This window comes from Chiloscyllium plagiosum, chromosome 17, assembly GCF_004010195.1.
Source record: "Chiloscyllium plagiosum isolate BGI_BamShark_2017 chromosome 17, ASM401019v2, whole genome shotgun sequence".
Lineage (NCBI taxonomy): Eukaryota > Metazoa > Chordata > Chondrichthyes > Orectolobiformes > Hemiscylliidae > Chiloscyllium > Chiloscyllium plagiosum.
In genome coordinates, this window is record NC_057726.1 from 61,403,918 (window position 1) to 61,417,086 (window position 13,169).

Below are 13,169 nucleotides of genomic sequence, written 5' to 3' on the forward strand. Positions count from 1 at the left end.
AGCATTTTGTATAAACAGAAACACTTCCATGTATCCAAAATAGCTGATACATTCCATTACATAGCATTAACACCCTTGCTTTTGACTTAGTACCAGCACAGGCAAATTATGCAGATCAGGAGTAGATCATTGAAGACCCTCAAGTCTGCTCCAAACATTGCAGAACGATGTACATTATGGTTTCCAGGTCTATACTATGAACTTACCGGTGGAAAATCCTATTCCTGACATTGAACAGTATTAATACAAGTGCCATTTAAATTGTAAATCATGGAGAATTCTTTACAGAAAAGGACCAGACATAAAGGAATAAGGTCAAGAACACATGATCAGTTAAATATTCAATAAATAAATCCTCTCAATAAAGCCGCTTAAAGAATGTTTACAACTTTCACTTTGGACAAACCAGAAAATGAACTTTATTTAAATAATTCCAGAAAAACAAAAATAGGGTAATAGCTCTTTTATATGTAAAACAAACTGTATATTGGAAACTATTTCAGGAAAAGCATCACAAGGCTTTTTGCAAAGTGTTACACTTTCACCCATCCCTGAGAGATTTCAGTACAATATGAAAGGCTCTAAGAGATTGCTGTTTTACAAGTGCACAATAAAGTGTTCCTATTACAATTTACATCAGGTTTGAGTTCAGTTAAAAAAGGTCAAAAATAATTATAAACACTTAATCACATTGCTCTGACATTTGAAGGACCCCTCCCTTTAACACAGAATTACAAAGCTATTGTAAAGCCTGTATCAGCATCAAGCAGTTACCACCCCTGCCTACCTAGTTAAGTGCAGAATCTGAAAAACATGTCAGAATATAGTTCATGTATTCATAAAAATGAGTGATTAAATTGACTTCCAATTCCATATCATTTAGGTTGCTGAACTAACTTTCTAAAAATTGGCTACGGTTCATCCAGGGAAAGGAAGGTAAAATGTTAAATGTTTGAAATAAGTAAAAGCAAGATTTTTGGATAAAGCTATACCTCAACTTATTGTAACTCCAGCAGTCATTATTGTGGCAAAACATCCAAAACGCATTATTCAAACAAGGCAGAGACCAGCAAGTACTCTCAAGTCATCCAAATGTCTACATGCTGACATATTTGGTAGAATTTAAAGGACAGTAACCTGTTATGAGATAAAATTGGTGTAAATCAAAGTGTACTCAAAATATATTGGACAGAGAATTAGGGAGTAAAAACAAATGCAAATTCTGTAATTTGCATGTCTGATGATAAAGATTAAGCTGAATGCAAGAGCAAACGTGTAATACTTTATTTAAAATTAAATGCTCAAGTCACCAAGTTGTTACATGATCAGTACCACAGACCCTATATAAAACACCATACAGCTGGATCAAACAAATCCAACCATCTGCAAATATTCAGAACTTAAAAGGACATTTCTGGCAAATCACAGTCAACGTTCCAAGAATTAATACACCTAGAGTGGACAGGATGCCAGGTTTTAGGTTTTCATATGCTACTTTAATATTAGATAGTGTAATTTCCATGATAAATGAGAATGGCTATGGCTGTAGAGGGAGTGACATGTTTTTGAAGGTAGCAAGTTCTGGGAAACAGGTTGAAGTTGCTTAAAGCTATTTAAAAATATGGGCTTGGTACTTTCATGAAAATATTGAAATGACATGATGTTACCATGCATCACACTGTCCCAACCACTCACACTTCATTTCTAACTAATCAACTGAGTTATAACTCAGAAGATATCAAAAGCAAATCAATCCATGGCCATGACACATGCCAGAAACAGCCGGGTTCTGACATAATACATTCATAAACTTTAGGATGCATCAATTAAAGAAATAACAGAATTGCAGTTAAAATAACATGTGATCATTTGAAACAAGAACTAGAAAATCAGAAACAGAACTAAAACTTTGTGCCAAAATGGCATGGAAGCTTGTGTAGAAGACAGGCAATTATTGCATATGACCTGCAATAAGGAGAGGGTGCAGGATGTGCTGTAGGTTTAAAGTGTTCCATGCCTCCTGTATAATGGGAAACGACAAAGAAATTAAATTAGTTGCCAAATATCGCAGCACACATGTCACTTTTCAGCGCAGTTGCTGATGGGCCCCAGGGAGCAATGCTGTAGTGCCCAATAAGTTGTTTGAACCAAACAGCCTTCCAAAATTCACCACAGGCAACCTTGCAGACTGCATAAATTCTGCAGTTTAAGAGTTTGAAAGTAGCCTTCAGACACGTGCAGCTACTAAGATTTATTTTTGCAAGTAAAAAGCTGTTTATTGTTTTCACAAAGGCTGTATGTAAAAAAATAACCATTCATGCCATTTCCCACCCCCAATACTGTTGTGATCCAGCTCCATTAGTGCAGCCACATTACGAGATATACAACTCTCCAGCTCAATGGCATGATTTGCAGAGTGGTTTGTGATGCTACTCCCTTTGCTGCTGCAAAAACAGAGCCAGACATGTCGTTCAGAGAGTGTAAGCTCCCAGTGTCACATCATCAGAACTAAGAGTCCTGTCGTTGCTGGAGACGTCTTTCTGCTGCAGCTGCCAAGGTTCGACGCCGCAAAGTAAGAGAGTCCATGTTGACAGGTGGCTCAGTGGACATGCTTACATTTGATAAATTGTTTCCTTCATGCTGGCTCCTATTTACGTACCGTCTGTGAGAAGATAAATTTGCAGGTCATTATAATAAGCAACAATTTCAGTCATCTCTCTCCTCCCAAGGATCCCTTTATACCAGTAGATTTTTTCAAACATGTAGTTGGTCTGAGTCCTGAACTTGATATGGTCGTGAACATGATCAGGCTGTGCAGAGTGGATGACCGTGAATAGTCAGCAAGTAAGGAAGCACTCCACTGAGTCATCAAGTCAAAACACTAACATTTATCTAACTCACTTGCACAGCATCTGAACACAGATTTTTTTTATTTTCAAATTTTAATAGTTGTATGTACTAACAAGTTCAAGATCAGATCACGATGAAATCAAGGCAGTCTTATAGTACTTATATCCAATTGTGTTTTCTTTCAATGCCATAAGCAAATTGATGCTGTTAAGTAAACTGTGCCCTCTCTCCACCCTCCCCCATACTTCACAAATTATTAATATTTTACATACTGCATGCTAACAAGCTGTGTGATGCAGCCTACTTTAAAGATATCTTTAAGGAAATCATTCTTCTCCAGTAGAATCTTTCTTTGGCAACACCAGTGAATGTTATGCAGGTTAACAACAACAATCAAAATCTGTCCATTGCATGAAAATTAATTGCCACATCTTACACTTCAAAAGTACTTTTCAGTCAAAACTGTTTGAAAAGTCCTGAAATCAGTTAAGGTGCTATATAAATGAAAATTCTCGCTTCCTGACTTTGAATTAATTATTTGATATCTTTACCTATGCAATTGTCTCATTGGAATCTATACTAAGCTATTCAAGACACTAAAACCTAGCACTTTTCAGTCTTCAGCCCTGGTGTTTCCTTTGCAGTATGATTTTTTTTGCTATCATGGTGAAACCTTGGGACAATTTACTATGCTAATAGACAAAAGTTGATGAATTACTTTTGGTCATTACTCTTTAACATGTTATCCATGAATGTTACAGGGACTAAGCGAAGAACAGGTTTTTCCTTAGCAGCCCAGAACATCAGCCTTTTGGACTTACTTTCCTTGCTCGCTGGCGAAATAACTGATTTTCAGCACTTTCAGTGAACAAAAGCATTGTACCTCATTTTGAGAAGATTTGTATTTCATGGTACTCTTGATTACAAAAGCAATAAAATGCTGAATATGAAACAGTCAAGAAATTTGCTTATCGCAGAAGACCAGAACAGAGTATAGACAGTCTTAAATCATAGCGCATGTGCCTTAGAGCTGCTGAGCTTAACAATTAAAGTTCAATGCTTTTCAAAAAACAAAATTGCTCATTTATGATACGTCTATCTGTAAGATTAGGTACCTTTTTGTAGAGTTGCTTATTTAGTGTTCAAACGGAGCAGCACAGTGGCTAGCACTGCTACCTCTCAGAGCCGGGGACCCGGGCTCAATTCCTGCATCAGGCAACTGCGTGTGGGGAATTTGCACATTCTCTCAGTGTCTGCGTTGGTTTCCCCTAGGTGGTCCAGATCTCCTCTCCCCCCCCCTCCCCAATCCAAAGATATGCAGGTCAGGTGAATTGGCCATGATAAATTGCTCATAGGGTTTTAAATATAGGGTGGGTTACTCTTCGGAGGATCAGTGTGTTCTTGTTGGGCCTAAGGGCTTGTTTCCATACTGTAGGGAATCTAATCTAAATAAGAATTTCGCAAGGTTTAACTTTTGACTAAAAATTGGTTCCTCTTCCAAACCATTCTTCCTCGCTACTATCTGCATGAATTTAAGGGGCTCTATGCCATATATTTAAATAATGCCTCTAAAACAGCCTTGAACAAAACAGGGACAAGTGATGATCATTTAGCCTCTCAAATTTGTTCCATCGTTCAATGTACTAATGTATGACTTCATGACACATGCCCACCCTCACTATTATCCCTCAATGCTTTTGAATGAACAAAAATCCATTTATCTCAGACTTAAATTTAACACTAGATTCAGCATCAACTGGGACAGTATTATAACTATTAGAGAAAAGTTCTGACGGTCAGAAGTAATCGTCACTTGGACAGACATGGTTTAAATCAAGGATAGTCAGCATTCTTTTATCGGGGGAGATCATGTCTAACAAATTTCATAGAATTTTCTTTTGAAGAGGAGGTGACTAGATGTACAGATAAGAATAGTGCAGTTGCTATAGTCTACATGGACTTCAGTCAGACTTCTCACATCCAGTCTGTCATGCGAGCTGTTAAGAAGCTAACAGCCCATGGGATGGAGGTCAGTTTGGCAAATTGAATTCAAAATTGGCTTGATGGCAGAAAGCAGAGAGCGATTGATGATAATTTTTATGATTGGATGCATTTAGCCAGTGCGCAGTGTTCAGGGCTGGGTGACTCGCTGTTTGTAGTGTACATTAATAAAAGTATGAAAGCAAAAAATATAATCAGTAAGCTGGCAGATGACAAATTTGAGGTATGGCAAATAGCAAGAAAAGTCTTAGACTACAATATGATATAGATGAGCTGGTCATAAAATGGCTGAAGAGCAGCAAATACAATTTAATCCTGAAAAGTGAGGCAGGTTATCTTTTGGGAGGAGGACTAACAAGGCAAGTGAGTACATGTCAAACGCTAGGACACCAGGAAGAATAGAGACCTTGGGTGTGATCCATAAATCTTTGAAGGATAAAGGTGGTTAAGGTGGCACGTGGGACAGAGTTACACAGCCTAGAAACAAGCCCTTCAGCCAAAACCATCCAAGTCAACCAGGTTTCCTGAACTGAACTAGCCCCATTTGCCTGCATTTGGACCACATCGCTCTAGAAGCGTTTCCTGCCCATGTACCTGCCCAAATGTCTAAAATGTTGTATCTGCCTCTACCACTTCCTCTGGCAGCTGGTTCTATATATGTACCATCCAATGTTTTAAAAAAAAAAAATTGCCTCCAGGTTCCTTTAAAATCTTACCCCTCACTTCTTAAACCTTTGCCCAGGAGATTTGGACTCCCCTATCCTGGGGAAAAATACCTTGGTTATTCGCTTCAACAATGCCTTCTTTACAAACCCTAAGATCACCGCTCTGCTTCCTATGCTTTGGGGAAAAAATGTCACAGCCTGTCCAGTCTCCTCTTATAACTCAAATCTTCTACTCCGAGCAACGTTCTTGCAAATCCTTTATGCACCTTTTCCAGTTTATTAATATCCTTCTTTTTACAGGGAAATCAGAATTGTGTGCAGTATCCAAATATGGCCTTACCAATGTCTTATACAGCTGTAACTTTATGCCTCAACTCCTGTACATAATGTTCTGACCAATGAAGGCAAGCATGCCAAATGTGTTCTCTACCAATTTTGCTACCTGTGAAGCCACTTTCAAGGAACTATGCACCTGCACCCCCTAGTCTCTGTTTGACAACAATCCCCAGGGTCCTACCATTAACTGTACAATTCCTGCCCTGGTTTGTCTTACCAAAATAAATACCTCTCATGTTACTGAATTAAACTCCTTCTACTACTCCTCAACCCACTAATCCAGTTGATCTCATTATACTCTTAGAAAACCTTGCACTGTCCAAGAAGCCACCATTTTTGATGTCATCTAAACCTACGAACCATGCCTTCTACATGCTTATCCAAATCTTTTATACAAATGACAAATTACAGTGGACCCAGTGCCGATCCTTTCAGCACACTGCTGGTAACAGGTCACAGTCTGAAAAACAACTCTATCGCAATCCTTTATCTCCTACCATACAGCAAATTGTGCATCCAATTGCCTAGATTTTCCGAGATTCCATGTAATTAATTAGCCTTACTAACCAGTCTACTACGCGGTCCCCTGTTGAAGGTCTCGCTACAGTCCATGTAGTTAACAAGCCCTCATCTATCTTCTTGGTCATCTCTTCATAAAAATACTCTGTCAGCATGGCTTTGCGCGTGGGAAATCATATCTCTCAAATTTGACACTCTAATCAGTCCTTACTTTTCCAAATTCATATAGATCCTCTCTCAGAATTCCAACAACCCACCCACCAGATGTTGGGCTCACTTGTCTGTAGTTCCCTAGCTTTTCCTTGCAGTCTTTCTTAAACAATGGCACAACATTAACCATCCTCCAGTTTTCTGGCAACTTATCTGGGCTGTCAACGATACAAACATCTCCGCTAAGGGCCCCACAACGTCTTCCCTATCTTCCAACAATGTCTTGATTATGTCCCAGGGATTTATCTATCTTTGTTTCAAGAATCCAAACACCTCTTCTGTAATATGGACTCTTTTCAAAACATTATTTACTTAATGGTAAGGCCCTGGGGAGTGTTGCTGAACAAAGAAACCTTGGAGTGCAGGTTCGTAGATCCTTGAAACTAGAGTTGCAGATAGATAGGGATAGTGAAGGCGGTGTTTGGTAGACCTTCCTTTATTGGTCAGAATATTGACTAGAGGAGTTGGGAGGTCATGTTGCAGCTGTGCAGGACATCGATTAGGCCCCTTTTGGAATAGTGTGTGCAATTCTGGTCTCCCTCTTATGGGAAGGATGTAGTGAAACTTGGAAGGGTTCAGAAAAGATTTACAAGGATGTTGCCAGGGTTGGAGGATTTGAGCTATAGTAAGAGGCTGAATAGGCTGGGGCTGTTTTCCCGGGAGTGTTGGAGGTTGAGGGGTGACCTCAGAGGTTTATAATATCATGAGGGGCACAGATAGGATAAATAAGACAAGGTCTTTTCCCTGGGGTGTGGAAGTCCCAAACTGGAAGGCATGGGTTAGGGTGAGGAGGGGAAAAATGTAAAAGGGACCTAAGGGACAACCTTTTCAAGCAGAGGATGGCATGTGGAACGAAGAAATGAAGGAGGCTGGTACAATTACAACATTTAAAAGGCATCTGGTTGGGTATATGAGTAGAAAGGGTATAAGAGGGATATGGGCCAAATGCTGGCAAATGGGACTATATTAGTTTTGGATACCTGTTCGGCGTGAATGAGTTGGACCAAAAGGTCTGTTTCCATGCTGTACATCTCTATGACTCCCTGCAAATTCCCTAGCTTCCACATATTTCTCCACGATAAACATGGACAAGAGAACAGAGACAAGGGGCCCTATTCTCTCCCCAATCACTCTTTTGCCTTAATTTGCTTTTAGCATCTCTAGATTATCCTTAACCTTATATGCCAAAGTTATCTCATGTCTCCTTTTGCCATCCTGATTACCCTCTAAAAGTAAACTCCAAATTCTCCTATAGTCTTCAAGAGATCCTCTTGATGCCAACAGCATATACCTGGCAATATGCCCCTTTTTTGACCAGAGCCTCAATATTTCTGGTCATCTGGTGCTCCTTACTCCTGCCAGCCTTACCCTTCACATTAAGAGGAATAATGCTGGTTCTAAACTCTTATTACTTTGCTTTTGAAAGCTTCGCATTTGTCAGATGCTCCTCTACCTTTGAATAGCTTCCAATCAACTCTTGAAAGTTCCTATGTAATCTTATCAAAATTGGCCCTGCCCCAAATTTAGAGCTTTAACTTGCAGACAAAGCCTATCCTTTTCCATTAACTATTTTAAAACTAATAGAATGATGACCACTGGTCCCAAAGTGCTCCCCCACTAACACCTCAGTCACTTGATCTGTTTTATTTCCCAAGAGGAGGACAAGTTTTGCCCCTTCTCTAGTTGTGCCATCTACATATTGACCGAAAATATTCTTAAACAAATTCCTCCCCACCCAAGACCTGAATGCTATGGCAGTCAGAGTCTATGCTTGAAAAGTTAAAATCCCCAATTACAACTCCATTATTCTTATAGCTACAGTATCTGCAATCTCACTACAAATTTCTGACTTAGTAATGGAGGGCCTATAGGACAATCCCAAAATTACCACCCCTATTTCTCAGTTCCACCCATATAGTGATACTGGTTCATTCCTCAGGAATACCCTCTCTAATCACTGTACTGATGTTTTCCTGAATCAAAAACAGCACTCCCCGTCCTCTCTTGCCTCCCCTTGTATTCTTCCTATAACTTCTGCAGTCTGGAACATTGAGCTACCAATATTGTCCATCCTTCAGCCATGTTTCTGCAATAGCTATGATATCCCAGTCTCATGTACCCATTCATGACTCAAGTTCATCTGTCTTATTTGTCAGGCCTCTTGTATTCAAATAAATGCAATTTAATTCTTCAGAATTATTTCATTCTCTCCTGTGCTCTTTCCTGCCTTGTCTATTTACCTTGCTCTTTCGAGCTTCTGCATGAGCATCAACCTTCCCTTTTGTCTCACCATTGTTCAGGGTCACACCCTACTTCTAGACGAGTTTAAACCCTCTCAAGTAGCTGTAGAAAATCTCCAGTTTGGGTGCAATCCATACTCTTTTACAGGTCACCTCAGCCCTAGAAGAGCTTCCAACGATCCAAAAAATCTGAATTGCTGCTCCAGTTCCTCAGCCATGCATTCACTTGCCCTATCTGCTTAATCCTACTCTGACTAACACATGGCAGCAGAAACAATCCAGAAATTGCCTACTTTATTGATACTAGTCTTTATTTATCAAGGCATTGAATACAACAGCAAGTGTGTTGATGGACTGCACATGTTAGTTAGGCCACAATTGAAATACCATGTGCTGCTCAGCTCCTCACTACAGAAAAAAACATGATTACGCTCCAGGAGGATGCAGAAGAAATTCACTACCATGTTGCTAGGTCTGGAATGCTTCAGCCAAAAAGCAATGCTGAATAGGTAGGCATTGTTTTCTAGAGCTAAGGCAGCTGAGGGGAGATCTGACTTAGGTTAGAACAGGAATGACTAAGGTACAGATAGAGAAATTTTTCCACTTTGCAGAAAGGTCAAAAACCAGGCGGCATAGTTTTAACATGAGCAGCAAGAGGGTCAGAGGGGATTTGAGCAAAAGGTGAAGAACATCTGGAACTTACTGCCTAAAAGAGTGGTAGAGGCAGAAAGCTTCAAGACATTTAAGAACTATTTAGAAGAGCACATGAAACACAACAGCATACAAGGCTATGGGCCAAGTGCTGTAAAAGGAGACTAAAATAGATGGATAAATGGATATAGGTTTGCTCACTGAGCTGCAAGGTTAGTTTTCAGACGTTTCATCACTATATTGGGTAACATCTTCAGTGAGGCTCCAGATGAAGCACTAGTGCTGTAGCCTGCTTTCCATTTATGTGTTTTGGTTTCCTTGGGTTGATCATGGCATTTTCTGTGGTGACATAATTTCCTATGGTGATGTCATTTCCTGTTCTTTTTCTCAGGGGGTGGTAAATGGGATCCAAGTCAAATGTGTTTGTTGATAGAGTTCCGGTTGGAATGCCCAGTCGAAGTGGTGTCCTTCTTCATCTGTATGTAAGGATACTACTGAGAGTGGGTCATGTCTTTTTGTGACTAGTTGACGTTAATGATCCTGGTGGCTATGTTTCTGCTTGCTTATCATGTGAACATCAACTAGTCACAAAAAGACATGAGCCACTTTCACTAGTATCCTTACATACGGATGAGGAAGGACACTGCTTCGACTGGGACAACATATCCATCTGAGGACAAGTCAAACAGAGACATGCATGAGAATTCCTAAAAGCATGGCATTCCAACCAGAACTCTAACAACAAACACATTGATTTGGATCCCATTTACCACCGCATAAGAAAAAGAACAGGAAACGATAACATCATAGAAAATGGAGTCACCACCCAAGGAAACTCAAACATATAAATAGAAAGCAGGCTACACCACCAGTGCTTTATCTGGAGGCTGCACTACCAGTACAACATCCGGAGGCTCACTGAAGGGGTTACCTAGCATGGTGACGAAAAGTCCAAAAATGAACCTTCCAGCTCAGCAAGCAAAACTACATCCAGAACCTCAACCTGAGCTAAACTCTTCTCAAAACTCGCTAAGATAGATAAATGACTGATGAAGACATGATGGGTTGAAGGGTCTTTCTGTATTTAAATACCTCTGACTATCTGCAAAATAGTTTCAATCTTTGCAGGGGTCACCTACCTTTACTCCTGAAAAAGCCTTGATGGCTATATTTCATAGTCCTATGTTCCAACCCCAAACAACAACTGTTTTCCAGCTGAACTGATATACCTTAAAAACGCCTTAAAATGTCATCTCTCCACAAACTTTCACCCTCAGAGCCTGGGTATCAGTCTGCTAATCTCTGAATTGCAGTATAGGTTTAAGAACATCCTTCCAATTGTCAACAACCCTACATACTTTTGTCCAAATTGGCTTTCCACAGTTATCCAGCTGGAAGTCAGACTGATCCCACCTCAACCCTATTGTACAGATGCTCCCATAGCCAGAGAATCAATATCAATGTCATCTCTTCCTGGCCCTGTACAATTTCCCCCAAAGATCTCTATCTGGCCTCCCTTCTATTTTTTGTTTCCATGTCAATGTTTGGTTATCATCAAAGTCAAAGTGAAAGCAAATAAAGCTCATCACCCCTCTAAACTTGTTGTCAGCTGCAAAATTAAAATTCTCAAGAACGTAAAAAGGGTCACTGGACCCAAGATGTTAACTTTGATTTCATAGATGCTGCCAGGCTGGCTTAGTTTTTCCAGCAATTTGTTTTTGTTGCTGATTTATAGCAACTGCTATTCTTTCAGGGTTTTTTTAATCCATTTGTTTTATTTCAAGCTCGTGTATACCTTCCCTACACCTTTCTATCTTATGTTTTGCTCAAGACACTTAAACCCTTACCCCTTTGACCAAAGCTTTGGATGGCTGACCCAATACTTTGTTACATGGTTGGGCCCATACTTAATTTTATAATGATCATGTGAAGCACAAGGGAATAATGCATTATATTAAGTACACCTTATAAATATGATGCTGATTATGTCTCAAAGTGAACATAGGACTCCATAACTTGCATTCTAGTACTTTTGATCAAAAGATTGGCATTTTTATAATTTTTTTATTATTTCCAGTATCTGTCCATGATATTTTTATGACGTGCATACATCTCTTTGGACCTTACGTTTTACAGTATTAAAGTAAGATCATTTTTGTTATGATTCCAAGTGGATAACCTGACATTGAGCTCTATTGAAATCCATGTATCACATTTTTGCCCATTAACTTAACCTATAAATATGTTTTCATAATTTTGTGTTATCTGTAGTATGTCCAAAACCATAAAGATTGATGTGGCATTATAAACAAATTGAATGAGACTATCTACTCAATCATACGAGTAATTAATAAACATGGCTACTTGCCAATTAGAGCCCTGCAGGAGATCACTACTCATATCCTGCCAAGTACAGCCCATCATTTTTAAGTTGACTCCTGTCAATCACGATTTCTTAACCAGGTCAATAATCTGCCTTTCATTCCATCAGCTTCAAGTTTAACTAAATCTCTTACAAGGGATTTAATTAAATACCTTCTGGAAGTTCATAGAGGTAACTTCCACAGACATTCCACTTTTCAACGATTTTTCTCACTTGTTCAAAAATTCAAACTAGTTTGTCAGAATCTTTACAAATCCATGCTGGTTATCAAATCAGTGAAAAATTCATTTGTATTCAGTCATGCTATCTCGCATTTTTTTTTAAAAAAGAGATGCAATAACAATATGAATTAGAAGCTAAACTTTAAGAGATGAAGTAACATTAAGAGTTTCATATCCAAGTTAACAGATTAACATTTTCTATTTAGTTTCTAAAATTGCTTGACAATCTTATAATGCCCATAATAACTGATCAGTCAGGGATTAACCACAAATTTTCCCCAGTTTAGTCATACCATACCTCCGAGCTTGAAGCAGTAACTCCTCTTTGCGCTGTGTTAACATTCGTTGCCTCTCATCTGCTGACTTTGAGAAGCGACTGCCCCGTGCCTCGAAGTCCTCATTCGGAACATCATTTTGTGCAAACTCAGGGTCAGCTCCAAATGTTTCCTCCATACCTTGGCTGAATTCAAGTGCTGGATGATCAGCCTGAGGAAATGGAGATGACATTGTCACAAGTCAAGTACGTGGGCATTTAAGCAAATTCATAGTAAAACATTTTACAGAAAATGCAACAAGTGAATACACATTTTGTTGAAAAACTCAAATCTGCAGAAGTCATTAACATACAAACTGCAGTTAACTTTCACTTCATTTGAATGCATTGTTCAGACTTTGTCTTGAACAACATGGCAACTTCGCAAATTTGGATCAGCTGTTACATTACATGTAGAAGGATTCTCTCTGTCAGCAAGGACTGAACATGACATAGGCAAGTCAAAACTGAGAGGAACGAGTTAATAAACAGACCAGAAATGGGTCCATCTAATTCTGTTATTGGTTTTGTTAGCCATTAAAACAGGGAAGCATTTTGAACTGAGATTTGAACTAATCACAAATTTAATAAGATAATGTAATTTAATGAGCCAGTCCATCATAGCTCCTAATTAACTATATGGATATAAAATCAAAATTGTAAGATGTACAAAATGAAAATATCTACTTTACTATTACTAATTTAAAAATTTCTGTTGAATGGGGAAATTAGCTGGTGCTAAACAGTAAATTATAAGATTTCACTCAGTCCATTAATTAT

General features: G+C 39.0%; 2 protein-coding genes across 3 annotated transcripts in view; both read right to left on the reverse strand.

The window, feature by feature from the left end:
• Positions 1–12,460, reverse strand: part of bbs2 (Bardet-Biedl syndrome 2) — an 89,383-nt gene extending 76,923 nt beyond the window's left edge. Inside the window, exon 1 of the mRNA XM_043707298.1 lies at positions 12,375–12,460. The gene's annotated coding sequence lies outside the window, so the exon portion shown is untranslated. The remainder of the gene's footprint in view (positions 1–12,374) is intronic.
• The window catches only part of amfra (autocrine motility factor receptor a), a 71,445-nt gene continuing 58,671 nt past the window's right edge, over positions 396–13,169 (reverse strand). For both annotated transcript variants that reach the window (XM_043707303.1, XM_043707302.1), the window contains 2 exons: positions 12,375–12,562; positions 396–2,662 (listed from right to left, as the gene is read on the reverse strand). In XM_043707303.1, the coding sequence (XP_043563238.1) occupies positions 2,509–2,662; positions 12,375–12,562 (342 nt within the window). In that variant the 3' untranslated portion in view covers positions 396–2,508. The remainder of the gene's footprint in view (positions 2,663–12,374; positions 12,563–13,169) is intronic.